General features: G+C 35.7%; 1 protein-coding gene across 1 annotated transcript; it reads right to left on the bottom strand.

The window, feature by feature from the left end:
* Positions 1-2,886: 2,886 nt before the first annotated feature.
* On the bottom strand, positions 2,887-26,977 carry LOC134538077 (inositol monophosphatase 1). The gene is made up of 6 exons (XM_063379069.1): positions 26,690-26,977; positions 23,749-23,882; positions 20,112-20,371; positions 11,311-11,416; positions 4,751-4,902; positions 2,887-3,498 (listed from the first exon to the last, which is right to left on the bottom strand). Exons 1-6 carry the CDS (start codon positions 26,750-26,752, stop codon positions 3,392-3,394), a joined length of 822 nt encoding a protein of 273 aa, XP_063235139.1. The 5' UTR covers positions 26,753-26,977; the 3' UTR covers positions 2,887-3,391.
* Between the last annotated feature and the right edge of the window lie 999 nt (positions 26,978-27,976).

Here is a 27,976-nt window from a genome sequence, read left to right as displayed (position 1 = left end):
TAATAATACCGTATTTCGTCCTAAAATGTGTATCAAAATATTACACCGCAAAAACCTACTTAATTACGCCGGGACGTAGATAATCGGCAAAGTAATCGTTAAGATAATCGCCGATTACGATTTATCGGAAAGTAACCATAATCGCAGATTACGATTCATCGGTATCCGCATCGGTGCACCGCTAAATTAATCTCATTAATGTGAGTGTGTTGAAGTAATTTTTCTACAGATTTTGTGATCTGCAAAATGAACACCAATGAAGTGTTTTAGAGCCATTGTGATATCAATAAATATATCAAAAAAAGTGACAAAGTACCTACCACCAGAGCTAGTGTTGAAATGAGCAGAATTACAATTATTAATAGTAACAAAATATCTACAATTTGTGAGATTGCTAGAGAACCAATTTATGAAACTATGAAGACCAAAATTGGATAATTTAAGTAAAGAATGGTTAAATCTACTCGCTATTCATTTTTTTTTTGACATTTCTGATTTTTCATCAATGAAGGTGGTTCGTGGAAATGTCTGTGGCCTTTTGTGAAATAAATTTTAATTAAAGCAATAATAATTATTAATTAAAACTTAAGTTTATTTTGTACTTATCTGACTTGCAGTACATAAATACAAAACGAACGACCTGTGATGCTTGAAGTCACAAGTAGGGATAGCATGAAGGCGCTCTCAATTTCGCCCGACGCGATGGCTGTAAGTTACACGTGCACCAGTATTTATGTTGCAATAATAAATTATTCTAATGAATACCAAGGACACTAACTAATAGCTAATAGCATAGATTTTGAACATTAAAGCTACAAGCTTCAGGTCAACTGGAAAAGCAAACCAAAAAATATTTAAGCTCTAGCCTAATGTATATATACTTACATACATAATACATTTAAACTATAATTAGTTCAATAATTTGCAATGTGTTGTGGACAGATAGACAGCTATACAAAAATATCTCCAATAGTATAAAAAATTTACCTGTAAAATCAGTTACACAGAAAACTATCAATCCTAAAAAATATATCAATTAACACTGCTTTACAACCAAAAAACACATACCTGGATGTTCAACTACAAAGCAGTGACAAAATTGGTAAAGCAACAAAACCTGTAGAAGCACAATTTTTCTCAAACTGAGAAAAAATCAATTAGTGAAAAATCTTGGTCGAGTTCATTAATGGGCAACATCCGACCAAATGGATAGAATTGGGGAAGGTTTTTTGAAAAACAGAAAAAATCGTAATTCCCATAACATGGAAAATATCACATCCGTTTGAACGTACATATTATGACTTGTAGGAGTCTGTCTGAATAAGATTTTTCTTACGACCAACCATAACTGCAAAGGAGTAGAATAAACAAGGGTTGGAGGACAAAATAAATCATAACTGTTAGTAGGCACGCCAAATTTGTACAAATTTTGTATTAATTTTATAATTTTTATCTAAAACTTTTCTCTGGAACAAATCTTGATTAGACAAACCATTACTGCAAGGGGTTGAAAAAAGAAATAGGTACTTCGAAATCTACCTACGTCTGTAGGACGTGCAGAAAGGGATTTTTTAAATATGTGCAGGAAAAGCATTACTGGCCAAATTCATTGATATCGTAATCAGGTGTGTACGAGAATACTGGTGTCATCGAGTCCATTAACTTATTTAGGATAAGCACGCCATACTAGTTAAATAGGTTATAATAAATAACTAAAAACTTTATCTTGCGTAACACAAGCTGAGAGTTATTACCCCACCAACCCACCACGGTAAAACATACAATATGTGTATTATATATGCGCAGTGTTATTTATACTTGTTTGTGTATGTGTATATATGCACAAAATAAATATCCATTATAATTCTGGTGGTTTGCACTCGGTTACTTACGGGTTTAGAAGTAGTGTGTCTAGTCTGGGTGTTGAGGAAGGGAGTGGAAAGCTAACTGCTCCGAGATCTGCAATCTACACCCTTCCCCCTCTTCCCAACCTGCCGTGAACATGACACCCCGCTGGGCGACAAGAAACTCTAGGAAAAGTCTACCCCCTGATTTTCAAAACCGAACCACTCCAGCACTCAACCGTACAGCTAGTGCTATCTATTGAGGACGTAGGGAACTACGGCTGTTGTGATCCTTCCTCTTCACGCTGGGCAGAAACTCAGGGTCTCAGCCTTAACAACATGCCTGTCATCTTTAGGCACAAATATTTAACCAGAAGCATCCTAACTGATTGCCTGGTGGCACATAATACCTTCTATTATAAACCACCACACACCCCAAGCAAACACAAGGCAAATATATTGGAGTAAGCAGGGTTGTCAACAAATATTTCATGAAGCACTGTAATGACTTTTCTGGACCTGCTAATAAAATTTTCTTATATATTTTCTATTAAATCTCTATTTTTTATTATATATGCATACTAGGCAAATTAAAATCAAATCAAATTAATGTAAATGTGTCTAATAGTTACTGGAACCTGCCAATTTTTTAAGTTAGATTGTTAATATATTGTCCATTTAGAAAGATACTGTTAATATTATCTCTGAAAGTCTTTAAGTATTTGACCGTTAACTGAAGTTAGTTTCCATTTATTTTTAAGACTTTTTCATCATGGCCTGCAGACATTCTAGTTCAAGCAGGTGCCAATAAGAATAAAAAGGTGCTTCTAAAGGACGACAACCCAGAACTTTTTAGAATTCTCCACGGAACAACTTTTCCCTATCCTTCTGTTCCTCAAACAGCAGTGCTAGGCCTCAAACAGCCGTGCTAGGCCTCAAACAGCCGTGCTAGGCCTCAAACAGCCGTGCTACGCGGGGCAACCACTTATCCTCTACCCAGAGAGAAAAAAATTTTAAATTTGAAATGGGTAATGATAACAAGTTTTCTTCGCATCATGTCAAAGTACATGTTTCAGACTAAAGTTTATTTCTGCTTCTGTAAAATATACAATCATGCAAGATCGAAGACACACCACCTACATCACGTGGTACATAACATAACTTGCATGGGTGGGCATTCACTACATATTTGGGTTTTCTTGTCTAGCTGTGTTGTCGAGAAGTCTATCCGTGACTCAATTTGAAACTTGCTCCTTTGGTAAGTCCCCCACATCAAATAAGGGTAGAAGAGAGACCATATATACTTGAACGCCAAAAGTTTTACAATTGCGTTTCATTTGGTAACAATAATGATAGACAACTCTAAACTATTTCTTTACTCACATTTTGACAAAAAGAAAGTATGATAGTTTTTTTTTTTTTTAAGCCATTGACTACTCACTTGCAAAAAAAAATTCCACCCAAGCAAAACTCCCAGGAACCACAAGAGTACACGTAATTGAACAAATCCCTCTGCTTGTTTGCCTGAAGGACTGTACGTCGGAGAGCTAGTCTCTCTCCGGGTAGAACTGAACGAGCAGTCTGGAGACGTCGTCTGCTAGCGCCTGCGAGCTGGCACACAGGAAGCGTCGGCTCATCACGTCCACAGGTCCTCCTGCGAACAAACTCCTCCTCGCCAGCCACTTTTTGAACAATTTGAAGTTTTATATAGTAATACGTAGAATCCCAAAAAGTACCTTGAATCTGAACCTAGGTGTCAATGTATAATGAACAAGAATTGAACTAAGATGTTGAAACATTCAAACCTTTATATGTTTGTTTCACTTAGTTTGCAGAATACATATGTTATTATATAATTATTAATCAAATTTACTGTACCTTAGGGAATGGTGCAAAGAAAGTATTAGACCTAGTTAACTTCAGGTTTGTAGATGCTGAATTTTTGAATTTACTACAATCTTTCAAATACTCAAGTATATTTGATTGGTTCATCCTGAATCGCTTTAGTTTAGACAAGATATAAAACAAGTTCGTTATAAAAGTTCCTATCACCCACGGTTGTCCAAACACTTGTAAATAAATTTTGTAGACAGATTAACTGAACTTAAATTAGAGCTCCGAATAAAAGTAACAACCAAATACGTGGGCTCCTTGCACCAGTCTCTGGCATAGGTTAGCAGATGCCACGCTTGAGTCCGTACCGTCCTTGCACACATGCAAAGTTGTGAGGGGCTTCCAAACATTTACATGAGTATTAACATGGTGATAAAAAAACTTAAAACAAGAAAATTACATAAAAAATGTCTAATAATAGTGTTTAAATTAGAAAAATTGGTCAACTAAATGAGGTGTAAAAGTTAAAAATCAGTAGTACACAAAGTACTGAATTATTAAAAACCATAATGATGATTACCAAATTTGTGATTTAACTCAGATAAGAAACAATATTAAACTAAAATTATAAATTTCGTGTATACATGAGGTTGCCAGTTTCACAAGTTGAGATAACTTGATATTTAATTCTTGTTTTACGAGTCACTAACTTGATTCCAGCAAACTTTCAGATATACGTCAATAACGGGCATGCGACACTCACGTTATGTTGTCAAACAGCAGTTTATGTTTTAATATTTAAAACTATTCCCAATCCTATTTCAGAGGCATCAAAAGATGTGGGGATCTTGGCTTTGTTTGATACATCCACATCCAGTCAACTAGAATGTTGTTAACTTACAAAATAGTATTGGACTTTGACAAACAAGGTTTCATTCAAATAGCACAAACAAATTGTGGAAGAAAAAATTTTTCTTCTTGTTGCAGAGTCTAGCACTACACCAGCCCTAGACTGATTGCGGTCATGCACGGCAGTGACGGGAGAAGGGGGGGGGGAGAGGGGGGATGCTGACCTGCCGGGTCGACCACCACTCCCCCCGCCTCTGTGACGATGAGCATGCCCGCCGCTATGTCCCACACATGGATGCCGAACTCGTAGTTGCAGTCCGTGGCACCCAGCGCGGTGAGGGCCATGTTCATGGCACACGACCCTGACGACCGCACCCTGTCAACACGACGACACTTAATACTGCACCCATGTTCGCTCGCATTCAGTCTACACTTTCTCTTAAGGCTAAGCCTCTTGATTTTTCTTTTCATTTTTTTTTCCCATCATTAATTTTTTTAAGGGATGTTTCTAGAATTTTAACTCAATACCATTCTTGAATTTGTGGCCTGCCACAAATATTTTCAACAGATATCTATTAGGTGTAATATCACGGGTGTAAAAACGTTTACACCTAGCCTGAAAGACCCATTACGATTTAAAGCTCTTCTGAAAAATCCCTGCAGTTCCAACTGTCTATCACAACTCGCTACAGTAATGTTTCTCCAACGCTTCGGTCAGGTGGTGATGCTAAATGTTCCAGTTCCGTCTGTTGAATGCCAGATTGCTGTCCTTCCCAAGTCCACTAATTTTAGGTCGGGTGAAGTGTGGTGCCTTATTGGCAATACTTTAACCTTGGTATTCAGTATAGGCTTTTGGGAATACAGTTTTTTTTTATTTGAATCAAATATTTAATTATTTATGAATATAGTGTTTTTCTGATCAAATTTTACCATACAGTAAAAAGTTTTTTGAATGTAAACAGAGTTCTTTGTGCCGAGATCCTAGACCTTTTTGGTCCCTCTTTTCACTAGCAGTCAAGGATGATTATTTCAACTAAAAGTAACATATAGAAAAATAACACAGGCTCAATATTATTTTGAATATTATCAGAAAAATAAACTACCATGTTTTAATTTTGTCTAATGCTAATTAACTTCAGGTATTGCCTACGACGTTTGCAGATATAAGTCATTTGTAACTAGAGATTCGGGAATATTGCGCCTCATGAATCGAAAAGTCACAAAAACTCTATTAAACGGTAGGAAATACTTTTAATCAGGGTAAAATATGATTAAAAAGGTATATTGACTTCGGATTCACTCGCGAACTTATTTGTAAATGATTTTAATCCAAAATTTATCATATGATATATATTCACCAATATCCACACATTTTTAGCTATTTATTTCTTTAGTCAATAAACAAAAAGGCGCGAACCTACAATAACAATGGTATGCTAAACCATATAATAGTCCAGTGCATCAGATAATAAGGTACACTATTACGGGATTCAGAGTTACAAATTATTGTACCGTATGCCCAAAATTATGGTACGCGAGGCATGTTATTACGTTATTACTGTAGCGTTGGAACGGCAGTGGGATGCTGAGATAAGTGGCGGATTTAGAGGGGTCATGGGTGCACGAACACCCCCCCTCCCGATGGCCAAATTATGCATTGAATAATAATTCTTAAGTAATATACATGTATTATACTAGGTCCAGACTACCGATGGCCCCCTAGGTCAATCCTGGGTCCTCCCCAGATAATATATTTATCCCGTTTCAAACAACTAGCATTTGAAAAATTATATATCTTACTTGTTCAATGTGTTTTATTGTTATTAAACCTGTTAGATTATCAAAAAGACATTAAGTGTATCAAAATGAACTCCCGTCGCTGGTGTATGACAGAAGCCGACTTCAAGCACGAAGACAAAAAGGTTAACCAAGTATTTGTAGGCCCCGTGCTGATTCAGCATTCAAAACACAAACTTCCTTTCCTCTGTCCACTTGCCTTCACTAGTACGTACTCAAGCCAGCCCCACACGATACGCATTTCCTTAGCAGTTTTCATATCTATTTTATGTTATCGCGCCTGCTCTTGTGTAGGTAACATTTTAGCACCCTTCCTCTGGCTATAAAAGTTTTCAAACCCAAAGTCTTAGCCAAAACCGTAATAGAACGTGTTCTGTTTTTCTGCTATACCCACGAGCGGAAGCCATCAAGATGGCGGACCCACCATGTAACAATATAAAACTGTCACTTCTATAAACATAGGAGACGTAACAATGATAATGGTATGCCAAGTGAAACTTTATGATAGTAAGACTACTCTGGAATATATTTGGTTAACTAAAATAATCATAGGAAGAATAAGTCGCAAGTTTTAAAATAAATAATGATGGATTGGTGGAAATAATAGGTGTGCACAATGCACGAATACTTGAAATTTTGAGTAGAGTTTTAAAAGTACTCGGCTCGAGACTTGATTTGAAAGCTCCGTAAATTCGAGTAGTTCGCTGTTTGATTTAGGAACATAAAACATTCATGAAACATATTTAATACAGACCTGACTAATCTACCTAGAAATTGTAGTACTTGTACAACGTAGTTCAGTAATAAAATGTGATTAGTTGCTGCAGAACTGATAAAAAAAAAAGTATACATTACAACTTAAGAACCTTCATGCGTTAACCTATAGGCCTACTACAAAAACAAAAAATAGTTATTATTTCTATACAAGCGTCATACATAAAATTTTGTAGAATTCGCTGCAGTAACAACTGTTTCATAAAATGGACTTCGTATATCCTCGTCCACATGAATATGATTTACACAATGGAATGTGTTACTAAAAATAAATGTACGAAATAACCGTCAACTTCAACCGTCCGCCCAGTTTAAAATAAAAATGGCACACGTTAAAGTGAAGACAAATGAACGACGACAGACGAAAAAATACGGACGAAGCCAGCGTAGTTACCACACAAACAATAGTTACCATTCAAGAACTACCATAAAAATAACGGCAGTTAATGTAGAAACACAATAGTTATCGCAGACGCACGGAACTACTACACATGCAACATAGTTACAGTAAACAACGGAAATATATATTGGGCAAATTAAATGTTACGGCACTGCTATTTCACGTTTTTGAAATAATTCATGCAATGGGGAATTTTGATTTAGGTAATTAATTTTTTTTGACATACATCATTGTAGTTTTGCACTGTTTGTCATGGAGAAATTCCCAAAACAAAAAAATAAATAAAAATATGAAAATAAAAAATTTACAAAAAAAAAGACAATCAGCTGTTGTCGGACAAACGTAACCTACAATCAAACTAATTTTGAACAACACAATGAAGACAGCACGGACGAAAAAAGTTCAACATATAAATATCATACAGCACAAGAATTCCTTTGAAGGAACTTAAGTCATGGAAAAAATAATACAACACAAGACGAACACAGTGGACTAGCAACGATGAGACACATTAAATGCAGGAAGACAACAAACCCGGACAGCGCAGCAAACATTAAAAGACAGCTATGAACATAAACAAGTACTATGGATAAACAACGACGATAGCACTGACGAAAACACGATATTTCCAGTGACAACAGTTCCGACGTTTCGGGAACTGACTGTTCCCGTCATCAGGCACAGACACTTCACCCACCGTTCACAAGCACAATATTATTGTACATACACCCTGAATATTCTTGTCCTGGCCGTATATTATTTAGTGCAATAAGGAACTTAAAAATTTAAAATGAGTGTCAGTGTGAAAATTTGTTTTCATTTTAATGTTTCAAATTAACATCCAAAATTTGAAGTCAACTGCAATGCAACTGGATAAACATATTTTAGTCCTTGAGCTTCATAATCTAATTTGAAGGATTTTATTCTACTTTTTATTAATTGGCACTAGTTACTTACAAATTTTATGTAATGAAAATTCAATTAGCTAACTTAAATCAAAATATAGTTGTAAAATTATTTTGTAAATATAAATACTGAAGGTAGGGACTGTACGTATTATGGAGTTAGCACAATAATAGTGAGTAAATAAAACCATCTAGATACTGTATACATACTATGTACAGTGTGTACTTTTTTGCCACTATTTTCTGTTAGTTGAGCTTCAAAGAAAATGCAAAAAAAAACCTGCCAACTACTCGAACTCGAATTGAAAATACTTGAGTTTTTGCACCATTTGTGACATTAAAATATGTAACTTGTGCACCCCTTGTTAATAACTCTTGATCTCCACCACATAGTACGTGAGTGTCTGTAGCATAGTGCGTAATTGTGGTGTTTGAGTCGTCAAAACCTCGTTACTGAAAAACGTTTCTTTTTTTTACTTTTTTACCACACTTTTATTAGCTTCACCTGAATGTATGTATACATGTATGTATGAATGGACTTTGTAATAAAATCTTTCCATTAAATTTTTACCCACTTTTTGAGGTCCGTATGTGTTGAAATTTTGCATACATGTAAAGAACCTGTGACACTACAATATTTTAATAACTTAAAATAACTTAAGACCTTATTGTTAGAGGGTGGAGGCGGGGGGGTGGGGGAGTCTGAGGGTCAAAAAACTAATTTTGAGGTATGGGTTTTTGTGTATCCATGAGGTCGAGGAAAGGTGGAAATTTGACCCAAGGGGGGTGGAGGGTGGGGACGGGGTTAAAAACCCAAAATTTTAAAAATTTTAAAACTCAATGCTTTTTCAATTTGGTATTGTTTCTGATCCAAAAGGTTTGGTTATGGTGGAAAATGTGCCCAAACAGGGGAGGGGGGGATGTAGTGCCCCTAAATTTTGAATATTTTATAAGAACATTCTATTTGATTTTGAGTTTTCCTGAGTTCATTTTGTGGTGGAAAATGTGCCCTGGCTTCGTCTTTCTCCACCTCCGGGCGAAGGGAGGGAGGGGTTGGCATAATGCCCTTAAATTTATAAAATTTCAAAAATATATTCTTTTCGATATAAAGTGTTTCCGAAGTCGGGTTATGGTGGTAAATGTGTCAGAGGTTTGACTTTCTCCCTCTCAGAGGAGGGGGGGGGGGGATTTCTGCCCCTAAATTTCCAAAATAACTTATTGGTTTAGGGTGAAAAATGTGCCCAGGGTTTGTTAATAACAATATGAGTACATCTGAAAGTATTTGGCCATTCTTCTGGCATGATAAACTGTATGATACGGACATTCCATCAGTCCATGCTGACTTCGGTACAGATGGTGTACATAGTCACCTGATTGGCCAAAGGTCGAATGTTACATTTTTTACGATTTTTAGTTTTATGTTGGTAAAATTCTTTAAAATTCAATACACATCTTGGCAAAGGGACTACCTACATAAAAAGTAAACTGGTGTTTTTATTCAGATGTCTATTTTATTGCCTATATTGTATTTGTTAATATTTTAACAGTTTTTTGTTCCTCCTGTGAAATTACGATTTTGTAACATTCGTCCTTTTGCCAATCAGGTGACAAATTATAATTAAACCAATAGCCATTCAGTTTCCAGCAAAATACAGATATGGAACTGTTGAAAGGTGAATGTTGCCATTAATATTGAGCTGGGCATCTACCATGCACAAAATGCAAGGCTACACTAGATTATGCAGTTGTTTATTTGGGATCACATCTCTTTGAAGCCGGACAGACTTATGTAACTCTATTTGCGTAAAGTCACTGGATGGTCTTCAAACAGAAAAACCTGATTTCTCTAAGATAACAAGAAAAGTTCCATGTAATGATGATGATTACCTGAAATGACTAGATTACGTGAACATTAATGACTATTTTTAAGTTCATTGTAACAAATAAAAACTATAATCACTCATACTTAGTATTTTCTTTAATTACTTATATTCAATATTTTTATTTTATTTTAAAACTAAAAAGCATAAAATAAACATATAGTTTAAAAAGAAAACTGCATTTATCATTGAATTAACTAAAAACTAAAAAAATAATTTAAATTTAAGTATTTTGTTAAACAGCCAATAATGCACCACAACACTGTATAGCTACACGTGGAGTGCTGTCTTCTTTCATTCTGTAATGACTATATTCTAAAATTAGTGATAGAAAATTTAATATAAATGATATCAAGCACCCCCTGGAATTAAGAAACCCCTCACTAAAGGGGGGCCAGCCTGAACTTGCAAAAGTCTGACTGCAAAACGTGTTTTATGTTAAAACTATGTCTTATGGAAAACTTTCTATGTATTTTACAGTACTCTTCTTATTGCATGCAGTAGGACAAAATACGGGCACTGCATCCAGATATGACATGCCTGTTTGTGCTGTCACCTGCAGGTTATGCCTACCTGCAGTTGGTTCTTCTCTGCATTTTCTTCTTTGTATATCTAGTTTTACATCTTTGTTTATTTGTCTGGTTTTCTATATATTGCACCCACCTTAAAAGTTTATCAACTGTTGGTGGTCATGATACAAACTCTAAATAAATATTTCTCCCCACCCTAAAGAATTTGGTGGTCAATATTTGGGCTCATAAATAAAATGACAGGAGGCGTAATGTGAATGATGACGAGGTGACAGCCAACTAGGAGAATGACACTGGTTGTGATGATTACTGATAATTTAACAGCCATGCAAAACTGAACCAACCCCAATGATATTTTACATTTTTGACATAGGTTTATAGTTAATTATATCTTAATAAAATATTTTATACTTCAGAAAAAAAATTAAAGTACTGTATTTGTTAAATTGTTTTCCTGACCTGGCTTGTGAACACAATAAAATAAAATATGAAAGTTACCCATGAACTTTTGGAACAAGTATGTTTGCATTTTCCTTCACAGCCTTCATGTGTTGTTCATTTCTGGTCGTCCCGTACTCCAAACCCATCAATGCCTTCGCCAGATCTGTAAACAAGTGCAGAAACTCTTAGCGTTAAGTTCACCAGCAAAACATTGAGGATAAAAATTTGTATTTAGATTTTACAATAATCATTATAATAAACTTGCTGACAGTAGCAAAACCCATCATAAAGTGTTCTAAAAATGAAAGGGCTCAAAGTTCAAAAAAAGTTATTGCTCCATCGTATCACCGCAATTCCTTTGTGAAAACTCACCAATTTTGATAGAAATTATTTAATGTAAAAAAAAAATATATTTCCAGATAACCCTCTTAGTTGTATGGAGTTTCTATACAACCACAGTAATATAAATTGTAACATGGGAAAAAGTTCTGGCATCGCCGGTCATTGATAACAAAGTTGACATTTGAAAAGCCCAGTGATAGTGAGCCGTTTGTCAATGACTCATCGGTAATTTCTTCGCTGAGTCTTTAATTTTTTAATTAATTTATCAAGCATTCATTTTCATTATTGTCTTGTTTATAATTCAGCTCACATTTGATTTCTTATCATTTGTTTTCACGCTCTCACAATTATTTAATTACTTTCACAACTAGGGCTGGGCCGATCACTAAATTTTCTGATCATTCCGATATAGATCATTTCCGCCCATGATCGGCGCCGATCATTGCCGATCGGCGATCACTGATCAGACAAATCAAGAATTATATAGCTTGTTTGATGTTAATAATAAAAATATAAAAAAAATTTAATGAAAATGTTACCTTATTTATTTATTTATTTATTTAAATTTGTTACATGCCCACCGACAGTCTTGGGACTTTAGAGGTGGGCACGACACAAAACAGTACAACACAAAACAAGTAAAAACAAACACTATCACAATAGAGACAGCACAGGATAAACACAAAACATGAAAACAGAAATGATATAAATACCAAAAGGACAAGATAACATGACACATTACTTAGCGAAATGTTAATTACATAATTATTAAACTATACACAAAATATATAAAAAAAAAATGGATAATACAAAATATAAAATGTGAGTAAAATGTGAGTAGAGGACAAGTTAAGAGGATAAATTTTTAAGTTTAGACAATTGATTATTATTGTGATTCCTAACTAATCTGTATATTATGTCATTAAAGTTATGTAGAGTACAATATGTTTGGTATAAACGAGAATTAAATTGTGGTATTTTTAACCCAGTGGTTTCAAGGAGATAAGTACAGTTAATTTTAGCGTTAAAACAATTTTCAACAAACAGAGAATCTAAATATACTCTACGTGCACCAAGAGGAGTTAAAGCAGGTGAAGGAAGGTTTTTTAAGTTTATTAAATTACGTAATTAATTTTGTTTGTATACTTTCTAGTTTATTTGCATCGGCCGACTTGATGTCATTCCAGATTACTGAACAATATTCTAATTTGGACCTTATTAAGGCAAAATACAGGGAGAGAATTGAGTCTGAATTGGTAGCATAAAAAGTAATAAATTTGATCATAGCAAGGGTTTTGCGGGAAGACATGTATAAATAGTTTACATGATTATGGAAAAATAATTTAGAATCTAAAATAACACCAAGATCCTTAATTGCTGAACATTTCGTGATTACAGAGTTTTCTAAAATATAATCAAAATTAAGTGGTTAATATTTCCTTGTAAAGGATATAACAAATGTTTTGTGTTTATTTAGTGTAACCAGATTAAATTTACACCAATTGTTTACTTGGGAAATGTCATTTTGTAATAAAATACAGTCATTCTGTGTTATTATATTCCTAAATATTTTTAGATCATCGGCAAAAAGTACTCCTGTAGAATGGTTGAGAAATTGAGGTAGGTCGTTTATATATAAATTAAAAAGAAGAGGCGATAATGTACCTCCTTGAGGGACACCAGAAGAGATACTAAACAGGGAAGAATTGTGGTTATTAATTGTAACAAAAACTTCTATTAGTTAAGTAATTAGAAAACCAGTTTGTAAAATTTCGAGTTAAACCAAAGTTAAATAATTTTTTAAGAAGTATAGAATGGTTCACAGTGTCAAAGGCCTTGGCTAAATCAAAATAACAGGCATCCACTTGCCCTCTGTTGGTAACCTCTCTGTGTATAGGATTTAAAAAAGTAAGCAAGTTAGTGGTGGTCGATAAACCTTTCCTAAAACCATGCTGACTGTTCGATAAACTGTTCTTAAGCTGGAAATTTAAAAATCTAAAAATTATTTTTTCAAATATTTTAGAAAAACCATTGAGTAGAGAAATAGGCCTATAATTGTTAACATTCTGTTTAGAGCCTTTTTTGTGGATAGGTATCACCTTAGCAGTTTTCCATTTCTCTGGGAAAACAGATGATTGTAAACTAAAATTAAAAATATGCAGCAAAAGAGGGACTAATAATTCAGAGCAACCTTTTATAATGAAATTAGGTATGCCATCAGGACCAGTAGATTTGGATGATTTCAACGATTTTATGCCCCATAATACTAAACATTCTGAGATTGTGGGCACAGGAATAGAAACTAAATGTATATTGTTTGTCACAGGTTGTTGGATACATGTAGAAGGTTCGTAGACACTGGAAAAATATTTGACGTATCCATTGGCTAGTTCAGCGGGATCATTCGTGATAGTTCCATTAATTTTTAGAGAATGCTGTTCATAAAAACCATCTTTCATTAGTTTGACATATCGCCAAAATTTTTTAGGGTTAGTTTTAATATAATTATTGGTATTTCGAGTCCATTGAATTTTGTCTCTTTTTATTAAATATTTTACTAATTTACAATAATAAGAGAAAAGTGAATAGTAATACGTGTTGTTGTTTCTTTTATAAAGCTTATGGAAATGCTTCTTTGACTTTAATGCTTGAATTAACTCACTGGTAAACCAAATTGGAAATTTAGATGATTTTTTGTTTGTCATTGGAATAAAGATATTCATATTTTCAACTACGCAATTGGTTAGTTGGTCGACAAGTTCATTTACATCCATAGAATTATAAAAATCTGACCAGTCATGATTTTTGATGGAATTGAAAAGACCAAGAAAATCACCTTTTTTATAGTTTCTAAACGTTGATGTAATGTTGGAACTGTTTTTGAAGGACTCAATCTTGATGTTGATGTTTAATGCAGGATGATAAATATCTTCTTTGATAAGAACATCATAAGCCTTTGTCACTGAACACAGCTGTAGATTGGTTAAACACAAGTCTAAAATATTTATATGAGTTTGAATATTGTTGCACTGTTTTAGACTATGTACAGATATAAAGTTAAGTAAATGGCGCACCTTAGTGTTAATGTTCATAGTCGCCTGATGGAAGTGGTTAAGATTAAGATTATTCCAATCTATACCCGGTACATTAAAATCACCGAGTATCAAAATGTCATCTTGAAATGAGGAGAGTTTATCTTCTAAAAATTCAAAATATATGCGGACAAACTCTGCCGTTAAATCTGGAGGTAAGTAGATATTTCCAATAATTAAAGATTTGCTAGAAGATGATTTTATTTTAAACCAAACTGCTTCAACACCAGGAAAGTCAAAAACAACGTACAGTTGAACAGAAATAAATTTCGACTTCTTAACAGCAGATAAAACACCACCGCCTCTTGATTTATTGGTTTGTTCAGCATTTCTGTCATTTCTAAAGACATGGTATTGGTCTGTGAAATAGTGTGACGTAATGCTATTTGCATTAAGCCAAGTCTCAGTTAGGCAAATAATATCGAAATGTGAGCTAACAATATTATCATAGAACTCAACAGACTTAGTCCTTAATCCTCTGACATTCTGATAGTAGATATCAAACTCCTTAATGTTTGACGTTAGGACGTGAGATTAAAGTGCTCCTCCGGACACCAAGGATGCTGACGCACATACATTGGTTGATGCACGGCTAGGAGTGGGCCGTGGCTGAACGTTCAGCTCATCGTTAATTGTTTCGTTATTTAGAATCTGTTCCTGGTGTAGTTTGCCGTAAAAGGGGCTTATCATACAGCCACTAGGCCAAAAAACAATGTTGTTTATCCTGTTGAAATCATTTTCAAGTACTGAAACATGGAATGATGCATAAGAATTATATTTGGTTCTCAGTTTAGTCACCTTGATTTGCGATAAATTTAATTCATTTGAGATATAGTCAATGATTTCTTTTTCCTGTACTTGAGGATCAAACCTGGTAACAAAAAGAGCCTTTGTTTTTAAGTAAGGTGGTTTTGAAATAGTTTTCAAAGATGTTGTGTTCCTGATGCCCACTTTCATTTGAGATTTTTTCTTTTCAGGTTCACGTTTCAAATCGTTGGTTGCATTAATTATTTTACTGGGTGCACGTTGCACCAGTGTAAAGTTGTCATTGTCAGCATGCTGCGTCATGCGGACTGAGCTCTTGACAGCGCGCGAGTAACGCTGAGTAGAAAGTAGGTCATCTGCAGGTGTGACGTCACTGGAACCAGCAATGGACACGAACGCATCAGTAGCCTTGTTACTAGCGGGATTCGATAGTACCTGATTGTATGAAATACCCTGATTATTTTTTACGTTTAGACTTTGCCTAAGATGAATCAGTTCTTGCTTAATTTCATGGGTTTCATTTCGTGCGTCAAGAAGAAGTGTTTTTAGCACTTGATTTTCACTACTCAGCTCATCTACTTTAACACAAACGGACTTTATCAATTTGAATAGTTCTTCCATGTTCATAACTTCAAGCTTTGTATTATCAGGCTTCAGGACTGCTGACGGTGGACGCTGATCCAGACATCCAGAAGTAAACGAAGACCGATTTTTGGTCGGAGATCTTATCATGTTCATGTGGTCAGCAGGAATTATATCGGTAGCTGAAGCATCACTGAAAGATAATCCAAACCCCGGGAATTCGGGTTGATCTAGGAAAGACGACTCAATATTGATAACACATTTACATACACAACTATAGAATGGTTATTACGAGCATAAACACGGAGCGCGCGCACAAACACGACCGGTCTGCGTGAACGCACGGCCGCAACTGATAACTTAACATTTATTTAACACTTCTGACATAAAACAATTTGTTCATTGGTTTTTAAAAATAAACAATAATATAATGTAAACTAAGTATTATTTCCTATTTCTACTATTTCTAGACCTTCCCACCCCACAAACCAAAGTACCCATACGACACTTTTCACAGGTCTTGAAAATAAGTGCTTTAAAGAATCACTAAAATAGACAACAAGTCACCAAGCCTAAATAAGAAATAAAGAAAAAAAATATCAGAAACGTAGTTTATAAGCGAGGAATAAAACCAAACCATTTGTGAATTTTGGGACTTTTCCACTTCGTAAAACCGTATGAAACGGGAAATTAAATATTTTATTAGTGTATGTTCCGGGAAAATAAACCATTGTAAATATATTACTTTCAGCGGGACCAAAATTAAGCGGCGTATGACACGGGAAAATGTATGAAACAGGAACGTATCATCGAGGTTCTACTGTACTGTAAATTCGTGTTTTTGTTGATATGTGATTGTAGGCCTACCTTATTTAGTTATTTTGTAAGTAAATTTGAAACGTACAACTTTGCATTTGTAAGCTTAATTCAGTATTTATTAATTTTGATTTAGTATGTAATGATCGGCGTTTGGTGATCAGTATATAATTTGCAGATCGGTACCGATGCCGATGTGTTAAAATCGGCCGATCATTGTGATCGGTGATCGGCACCGGCCCAGCCCTATTCACAACACTACTAGGGGTGTTTTATCATCAGGGGCCTATTCCACCAATAAACTTTGCAACTTTTCACTTTGCACTTTGCACTTTTCTTTCTTACTTCTGTTCCACGAAAATTAGAATTCGCAAAGCAAAAATTGAAAAGTGCAAAGCGAAAAGTGCAAAGACTTTGCACTTTTGAACGTGTCTCTGTTCCACAATAATCTCTCTCTGCATAACTCATCTATAAATATTTGCAAAGTTTTCAGAGGTTTTGCAAATATCATTTTGCTTTTGCAGTTTAACTTTTTATTGTGTGATCTTATTTAAATAATTAGTTTGAGGTGGTTAATAGTGTTGTTTGTTATAAATTTAGCATCTAAGTAATTATTTTATTTTATTTAATGTGGTTGAGAGAAATGAAAACATAGGTAGTAGTAACATAAACACATAACCTACAAAAGTAAAAGAAGGAAAATGAGGAGGCGTATTTTATTGCATTCAAGTGATGAATCTGATGAAGATGACAGAGTTCCAGTAAGGAATGTGTACAGATAAAGAATAATTTTCATGATTGACAATGATATTCATAGTGCTTTTAAAATAACGTCAGTCCATTCCTTCTCCTTTTGTTTCTGTGTTACCGTGCCTACTCGAGAAACTTGCAAATAATATATCTTTTTTTTATTTTATAAATTCTAATACTGCTAATTTTTTATGCATAACTTCTATTTTCTTACTCATCATGCACTCTATAACCTACAAACTAGACAACAGTAATGTAAACAATGAATAAAATAATGCAAAGACTTTGCAGACTGGCTGTAGGAATGCAAAGAGGTTAAAAATTTTGGTGGAACACATTTACTTTGCACTTTTCAGTTATATGAAAAGTGCAAAGTGCAAATTGAAAAGTTGCAAAGTTTATTGGTGGAATAGGCCCCAGGTTGAGCTGTTTAACTGTACTACAGAACTATTGCTTGTGGGTAGCAACATGTGTGGCATGCGGAGTGTGTGTCCGAGACCTGGAGGGGGTGTGGCGAGAACAGAGTGTGACCTTGACTAGTGGTCGGTGCAAGACCTGTGGGGCAGTCAAGTGAGGCCGAACCTATTTATTCATTTACTGGCTAACTTCATGAGTTTACAAAACTGCTATTACATTCTGTACATCCCTCATCAGTGTTTACAAATTTTGACCTATGAACTTTATTCTACTGTGTTATAGTTACGGTAAATTGGCAGTTGGATAAATTGCCAGTAGGGTGCATATGGTGGTGAGTTAATTGTACCCACGCCTTGAGTGAGCACTTTGTCGCTAATACATTTGTTAGCACTTGGACATTTTGTTTGCTATGATTTGCCCATACAACTGCTAGTAAAACACTAAATGAAATATAATTGAAGTAAAAACTTTTAACGAACACGATTATGTTGAGCACTCGATTGTTTTTGCCAGGTTTACAACGCTCAACCAGTAGTAAATTAATTTAACTAGACATTTAAAGTTGCCATAGAACTTTCAAAATGAATCTTGTGTTTTTTTACGACAAATGTATAGAACCTTTTTGAAAACAAGGCTGCAGAATGTTTGATAATTTACTAGTTTGCTTACTGAGTTGACTCTCTCGCATATAGAGTAACATAAAGTATATTTTGTCCTACCAATCATGTTTAAGATACTTTATGGTCAAGTTGGAGATTTATTAACTTTTTACGTTAAGGCTGCTTGTACATAACCAGTTAACCAAATGAAGCAGTTTTGGAATAGAAGTGTATGGGACAAGCTACAAAAATTGTGATGCAGAATCGTTGAGTGTGTTACGAGAATTTCATCGTGAGAAACTTCACAAAATTGACTAGAAACTGTTTAGGTTTCGGTAGCTACTGTTTTAGCGGGACTTTAAACATAAGTTTAGTAATTTTTTTTTGGGGCACATGTTAGTTTGGAAGAAGTTTAAATCAATAAAAATGTATAACTTTTTTTTATTACAAGTAAGCACATAATAAGTGTTACAGTTTGGTAAAGTCACACTTTTTTCAGGTGATCGAGTTGTTGAGTTTGTGAAATCCTGGTTGTAAAAAATGCTAGCAACAGCGCAGGTCGTAAATTTAATAATAAAAGTTTGTTTGGAAAATTATTTCTACTTTACTTATTTTAAGCCTGTTTACGTTTTAATACTATTGACTCGGTGTTTGTCTGCTTTCTGACTGAGTTCATTTTACGCAAACCACAATCTCAGCGATACTTGGTAGTTTTGGTCGGCCCTTGGTAATTTTGATAAATTTTGGTTTATTTATGCTCGTTGCTGGGAGTCGCTCTGGGAGGGGAGGGGTTGCATCTGAACCAGCCGGTCTGTGGTCCGGAGGTGATCGGATATTGACACGCCACTATTAGTGATTGACCTTCCAAGGGCTGGTAATTATTATTTTTTATACTGTTTAGAGATTAACTGATTCAGTCTTCGGCGAGTTTAAGCCAGAAATTAAATAGGTAGATGTTGGATGGGAGTCTTGTAAAATGTAATATTGTGACTAATTATACTATCAGCTTGAGCAACTGTGTAATTATACATACGTACAACACACAGCTGAATTCAATGCTTGCAAGAACACAATACAGTCTGTCATTTAAAAATAAACTTTGCAACCAGCCTCAGAGAAGTTTCCCTCGAATGCAGTTGGCATGAGATCTGCACTGGAGGCAGTGAACAGTTGGAGAACACGTTGCACACTACACACAAGCAGCTCACAGAGCCAGGATCCACGCAAGACTTGAGCGAGACTTTCAATCGCTTGCCAACTGCATGTAGCACAGGTCACAATCCTCTGTTCCTATGACACATCGATGTCATGCCACATATTTGTCACAATTTGTGGTTTGTTAGTTGGTTTTATTTCACCTGAACTAATCTGGCGAATTTAAAGCCATTGAACTGTTTGACTGCTACAGCACACACACATTAGATAAACTTGAATCAAAAGATATTCACTAAATGTTAAAACCACATGCACAGCAGTGTTTGTAAGAAGCACTCACCAGTTTGCTTTGAAGCGAATATCCTGTTGCCGTTGAGAAATGCCCCCTGACCCCTCCGAGCAGTGAACAGCATGCCCACGACCGGAGCGTAGATGATCCCGATCTCCGGAACACAATCCGCCCACAGGGCCACCGAGATGCAGACGTTGGGGTAGCCGTGCACGAAGTTCATGGTTCCGTCCACCGGGTCTATGATCCAGGTAGGGGCTGCCGTGAGCTCGCACTTCTGCCCCGCTGCAGTGGACTCTTCTCCGATGAACCTGCGTGTGACAGGCACAGCACCCTGAGATCTCCACACAACACCACTTTATAACAATAAGCACACTCTGGCAGCTAGCACAGGCTTATAGAAACTTATGGGTGCTGGTAGAAATAGGAGAGCGACAGTGTGAGGCGCAAGTAAATACAGGGGCTGGTTGTAGTTTCATTAAACCACAATTTTTATACGATCTAACTAAGGTAAGGCCCGAGCTGAACAAGGGATGGACCTGCTTTTACTGGATGACTTTAGTCTCTGGTAACTGACAGCACCCGTGCCTAATCTCGGGCTGAATACGACCTGCAATGCACCACTGGAGCGCCTGTGTAGTGCCTCTGATGCTTGCAGCTGGAAGTCCGGACCAGTTACGGAGCAGTCTGTTGGTGGAGAGAGGTATATATACCCCCCCCCCCCCCCCCAGTCCCTCGAGGAAGGAGTGAGCCACCGACGCTCCACGCTGCCCCCACCCCGCTCTACGGACTCGGACTTTGAAGTTGGTAAGCCCTTCAAGCCTCGAATGATTTGTCACCAGTAGTGGACGTCTCGGTTAAGCAAATAAAGGATAGTGTGTAGGAGGTATTACATTAGGGTAAGGGCGAGTCCCAGGCGGTGTGTGACGGCAAGGCTGGTATCTGATGACCGGACTTACATGACGTGTGGTTGCGAGTGTGTTGAACAACTTGCCATGCCTTTTGAGCTGCCTGGTTTTGGCTGAGAATTATGTTGCTTTAGAACTGATGTAGTAAATGGCGATTGTCTTGGTTTGTTTGCGAGCCCTCAGCCTCATGAAAGGAGGCGGACGAGCGGGCAAGTGCTGATCTTCACTGCCGAGAGAACGATTACGAAGAGATATATAAAGAGATTTATAAAAAGTATGTCATTCATTCAGCCACTAAAAATTTCTTCGTAACTAAGCAAATAAATAATGTGCTTGGATTATATTGTATATAATTACACCTGCAACCACAACAAAATATTATTTTCTTTAGAATTAAAAAATTGAAAATTACAATTCCAATGTTAAAATTTTTGATGGCTGTAATAATTTTTTAGTCGCTCATTGCATTTGGAATAGTGCATGCTAGAAAACAAATCTCCATGCCCAAGCTGCCATGACCACCGAGCTTGTATCTTCTACTTGCCCAGCGTACCCGGATCCCGCTACTGATGGTTTTTGGAGGCGAGTAAATGTTTCGAATACGACCACAATTTAGGCACTTAATATTCTTATTATTTTTTAAATGTTGCAGTCTCATATTTTACTCATAATTTATTTTAAAGGAGGGTTTCTTTCAAGATTTAGATTCCTATTTGTAATGATTAATCATTAAGGGTTTTATTTAATTGCCATTAAAAGGGGGGGCTTTGATATTTTACTTCAAGGTTACCTTGAATTTGGCAAAGTCAATTTGTATTAATAATAATAATTTTTAACAATTACTGTATTGGCTCTGTTGTTTTAACTTTGCCCAGAAATGTTGTTTCATGTAAATATTTAGATCTGGTGGATAACGTGCCCAATATAGTAGGCAGTAGGTATCAGTAGCAAGCCCAATATATTTTGTAACTTATATTTTTGTAACGTGCATTTTGTCACATCATTGGAGTAATTGTGTTTTCATCTACATATATTTAGAGACTAAGTGGGAATGTAAAAGCTCACCTTCCATGTTGCTTTGAGCTATATTGTACGGTTTTATTGTACAATATTCTGTCACACACATACACACACACTCTCCCTTTAATACCCTTAACCAACTAAAATAAAATAACACTAACTAAATACCTTTTTATGCACATTTTTCATGCTAAGTTCCTTTTCCCAAGATTCAATTGAATGGGAGATATGAATTTTTTCTAATGAAATCAATCTTACTCCTTTTCCAACACTTGTAGGGTGGGATTTACAAACATGGTAAAAATTATTAATTAGTTTTGATAGGTTTAATATTCATTCCTAATATCTTGACTTAAAATTGTTTAGCATTGAAGATATGAATAATTATTGTAAAATCATATTTACCCCATTTTCACCCCCTTGGGGATTTAATTGTGTTATTATATATAGCCTGGTGTTTATTCCAAGACTATATTACGTGCATTTTTAATAAAAATAGCTTAGGTTGCAATTTACGTTGTTACGACTTTTACTTTATTTTCTCTGGGTGTATAAATTAATGATGTAATGTTTGAACACTCAGCACTACTATTTAATTTTTTGTGTGATAACAGATTCAATAAAGCACATAAATAATCCTTTCCTTTATGACTTCAATAGTTGAATCCTTATATTGCATGTGAACCCTGGAATGTATAGTGTATTTCAACATTGTTAAATGTTACATAAATATCATAGCACATTTCACATGAGACATGACTGAGGGAGTAACCTTACCACTTGATGGACCCCAACACCGAAGCTCCTCACAACACAAGCAAATAACACCACTTCAATCACGGAAAACCTGCGATCCGGTCCACGGTTCTGTTCCTACGGGACAACATTTGAAATGCAAGAGAGGTTATTCGCATGCCATGAGAGAACTAAAAAAAATAACACAAGAACTATCATTGAAAATATTCTTACAAAATACAAAGATGAACACTGGGTGTACACACAGATCTATAAAAACATTTTCTTGACATTTCCTAACCAAAAATAAAAATTTCCCTGACTATTTTAAATAGTTTACCTATTTTGCAAATTTTTTGCAAGAAATAATAAAAAAATCCTGCCTAAACCATCCCCATAGCTGGCCTTGCATACTCCATTTAATAGTGTGTTATTACGTAGATTGGAGCATGACATTTCCCCTCAAGTTTCTATCATTTTCCAGGTTTCCACGTTAATTCCCCAACTTTGCGAGACAAACTCCAACCTCCCTGACTTTCCCGAATTAGACACCCTGAAGTGTCTAAAACTAGTGACGATGAATATTATTTTTTAATTTTAATTATGAAGCTACAGTTGAAAATTACGTAGGTATTTTACATTTACCTACAAGTATTTCTCAATAACAAAGCATAAACAATGTATATAAAAGGGTTTAAAAATAAACTATGCAAATACACCTGGGAATAATGGTGTCCAAAATCCTATAACACACAAAATGATAAATGTTTTCAACTGTTGGGGCCTATACAAAAAATACAGAAATACAATTGGAAGTGAATGCAACAGAGCAAAACAAATTTATGTGAAATGAAATACAGTAAAAAACCAACACAAAGTCATAAATCGAGGTTTAACATAGCGACAACACAAAAAAGCCAACGATACAAAAAAGGGTGAAAATATACTGGCAAATGAACTCAGATTCCAAAAAGCAATAAGCAAAGAGATGAAGAGAGCAGTGAACATCAGTGGCGTGAACTCACTTGTGATCGGGAAACTTGTCGCGAAGACTCGATATGAGAATCCTCTCGATCTCCTGGTCTGTTTCAGTCACGAGGTCTATCTCGCTAGCCTTCACCTCCACCGTCTTCTGGCTCCATATTCGGTCACGGATCAGCTGCAAGGAGAAGTTACATTGGAATTACAATAAACTGTTGCCTCCGCTTATTCGTCAATTATTATTGCCCAAAAAATTTCACACATCCATCCGTCAAAACCTTGGTAACTTCATACTTTTGACAGACAGATAAATTAATAACTTATAACTTACAAATGTATGCTTATGTATGTATGTATACTTATAACTTACAAATGTATGCAAGGTTTTTGCATGTCAAATCTTATTGTATTATAAGGTTTTGAAGTTGGTTTAGTTATTAATCTGCTTCCAAAACTAATTTTTAACTTACATTTGAACACATTTAAAAGTTTTTCAATGCAAACAAAATAAAACATACTGGTGATATTTTTTTTTACTGGTCATGTTTAAGTGATCTCTAGCTGATTATCAATTTGTAATTCCAGAAATTTTGTGCAACGTAATTGTTCTGTTCAACATATAAGTTACATAATTACTCATATTACAAATAAGTTACATAATTACTCATATTACATGTTCAAAAACTTTATGTGAAACAAGTGCGCAAATTATGTGTTACATTTTTAAAGTGCAATGGTACCTAACTGGTCCGGCCGCATGGAAGAGCATTTGTATGAATTAAAAATAATATTCAACCAAAAACAGAGCCCTGGCACACTCCTATCTGAGTTTTTACACTATAAGTATGCATGAAGATTAATTGTTGATGCTAAAGTTTAATTTATCTCTAGTAGAGAACTGGGTGTAACGTACTGAGAAACATGCTATATTTCTACAGATTTCTGAAAAACCACAGTATCGTGTTAGAGCTAGTTGGTATCACGTAAATAGTAGGGCGTCGACAACAAATTCTGGGATATCTCTCGCTGAAAACAGTCTCGGCTATGTTATTAAAGCAAAAACACATTTACGTCACTATATTCAGAGTAAAGGTAATCTTTAAATTTACAACATTCCTAAGCTCGGAAATACCATCACACGTTTACCTGGACTCAAGCGTGGTGCACAAACGAATGGTAAATGTTTAATTACATGTGAAGTTCTTGAAAATATCTGAACAGGCCTTTACACAATAATTATAAATAAAACAAGTAACTGGATAAATCCATTTTCGGGCATTACTTTTTTTTTAGAATACAGTAGCCAACTACCACTTCGGTTAACTACAATAAAAAAAACTATGATGAAAGGCCGCAGTAGACTAGTGTGCTACGCTCGCCCTCTCAAATGTATACATTTGTGTTTACACTGTGAAAAGTGATTTACTTATTATTATTAGTATGGTTTTATACTTATTTTTTGATATAACATTATTTTTCCCTAACCATTTATTAAGTTTCCTTAACACACATCCCACTAATGAGATTATAGGAATCCAGCCGGAATTGAAAAACACGTACACTGCTACATGAGTAACACAATATGAGTTCAGTAAGTCCCATTCTACAGTTACACGGAAGCAGAGATGGATCACGTAAACTGATAATACCTAGTGTTCTATTATTATTATTAGTTTGTTAATTTTTATTATGTATGCAAATTCTGACCTATTATGATCACCAAGCTTAACATATTTAAAAAAAAAATTAAATTTATACTTTGTAACCTTGAAATGCAACCTCATTGGTTGCCATATGTTACACTTCCGTGCATAGTAGAAGCTGATGCAATAGTGAAATGTTCCGGGAGATGCATCTCCGATTCCGTGCCATGGCACGATTCCGTAAATGGCAGCTATAGATAAATTTCCATTCATCTATCTTCTTAGCACTTATTAGGTGTAATGGTATCAACGCACAACAACCAAACATTCACTAACCTAAAAATGTATCAAAACTAACCCTACAAGGTGACCCGGGTTGGGGCAAGCAGGTTTAGTGGGGGGTAAAGAAGGGGAGACGGGACCTGGGGCTGATTGCTAGGGCACTAAAAGGGACAGGAAGGAAAGTTACAGAGGACGCATATTCTAAATTGGTGAGGCCGATGATGAAATATGCTGCAATAATTTGGGACCTGTACCTGGGGAAGAAAATTAAAAGCTGGAAAGGGTGCAACGCTGAGCAGCGAGAAGGGTGACAAGTATGTGACGGAGAAGAGAAGGCAGAGGGGGGAAGATGCATAGACCATCAGTGTAGAAGGAGCTGGGGTGGAACACAATGCAATACAGTCAGGGGCGTAGCCAGGGGGGGGGTTTTAGGGATTCAAACCCCCCCTTAGCACCAAATCATTAAATAATTTCTTATTCATCACTCAAACAAATTTAATATTAAAATTAATAAAATTTTTACCATTACAATATTTAAATTTAGGTACCGAAAACTGCTAAAATAGCACTATTTTTAACCTTAAAATCCAGATTTTCCCGGGGGAGGACCTCCGGACCCCCCGCTGTTATAAGGCGGGAGGGGGGGGGGGGGGCAGCATGCTTCTTAACACCCTCCATACACAAATTCTGGCTACGCCACTGAATACAGTAAAGTAAAAAGACTGGTAAAACTGGCTGTGAAAAGCTGGGAGATAGGAATTGAACAGAGGAAGAAGGGAGGTGTATGAGGAAGAATCATGGGTGGAAGAAAAAGAGGGAGAGAAGACGAACGGAAAGAGGGAGGCAAGTGTTCGTGATGAGGAGGGGGTGGAAATAGAATGAGCCTAGGGGAAGATGATGGCTATGAGAGAAATAACCTTACGGAGGAGGCTCCAGGAATTGGGAGGATAAAGAAACGGTTATGTCCAGGAGGAGGGGGGGGGGGGGTTACTACTTGCCGCTGAACAGAAGACCAATCGCAAGGTTTTAAACGTCAGAAAATTTACATAAACATACTTACTTCTCCGGATTTCTTAATCAATGGAAGAATAAAATCATAGCACACGTCCAAATTTAATGCCATTCTATTACCACTTAATAATTTCCAATTATACACAGCAAAAAGTTCTCAAAATTTTTTAAATTACGTCACACTCACAGTTTATAACATTTTACATTGTCGCCAAAGGCTTAACACCAAATTTTTTGACAAAAAATAAAATAAAACCGTTATTTGCTAAAATTCCCTTTATTAAAAATATTAGATTATTTCAACAAATTAGGATGTATATTTCAAACATTTCAGGATATAGAACATGGAAATTATAACACAATATCCATATAAACAAAAATAGTACAAAAAATAATTATTATACAAATATGACAAATAAAATCAGAGAAACAAAAAGGCAGCTGTTCGATATAAAGTAATTCTCACATGCATTGATTAAATTATTAGAGGTATTTTTGTTCCTGATAAATAAAATTGACGTTATAATACAATTAGCAGTGGTCAAAAGCCTGGTTCAAGTCACGTCCGTAGCATGTCACAGTTTCGGAAAATACACTGCATCATTATTACAGCTGCTGACAGCTGTTTGGTGTTGTTTTTTTAATTTAAAGAATTTTAATTTAAAATTCCATTTATACATACTTCAGCTATCCAGATCGCAAATATCAGGATCGCTTTGCAAAAAAAACTTAATTTTACTAAACCAACAAGTTATGTAGTTTCATTCGACAGTTATTAGTTTGACGCTTTATGGAGGTGCTTTCTCTGGTCACACAGGTCGTTATGCCTCATCAGCACCTCAGACAGTGCATGTGTGACGAATGCATCAGTGGTGTGATGTAGTATGATGAGATAAACCACCCCGAAGTCGATATCCACCCGCGCGGCTATCGAGCAGTGATAATGTGTTCTTATGCCTTGAAGTATAGGTAATAATCTGCCAGCCTTAGTTTTCAGACAATATTATTTATTTTGGTATCACCCGAGGTCTTGTGTTCGGGACCTGTAATGAGCCCAGTGATTTCTGGAGGGGATTATTTAGGGGACTTCGTTATGAGAGGGCGCCAGGCTATTCATTGTGGTTGCGTGGGTTGTCGGCCCCAGCATAGATCAATGGACTTGCGGCAATTATTAATTTATTGACCTTGGGCAGCGAAATAACTTTACAGGTTTACAAGGGTGGATGCCGTTAACGTGTGCTGTGGAGCACAATTGCGAATGTAGTCGTCCTCCTAATCAAGACACACCGTTCTGTTCTTTTTCTGTGAGACGGAGCGCCTTCCCTAGGTCGCGTTC

Source organism: Bacillus rossius, chromosome 13 (genome assembly GCF_032445375.1).
Source record: "Bacillus rossius redtenbacheri isolate Brsri chromosome 13, Brsri_v3, whole genome shotgun sequence".
Classification (NCBI taxonomy): domain Eukaryota; kingdom Metazoa; phylum Arthropoda; class Insecta; order Phasmatodea; family Bacillidae; genus Bacillus; species Bacillus rossius.
This window is presented reverse-complemented; position numbering and strand designations above follow the sequence as displayed.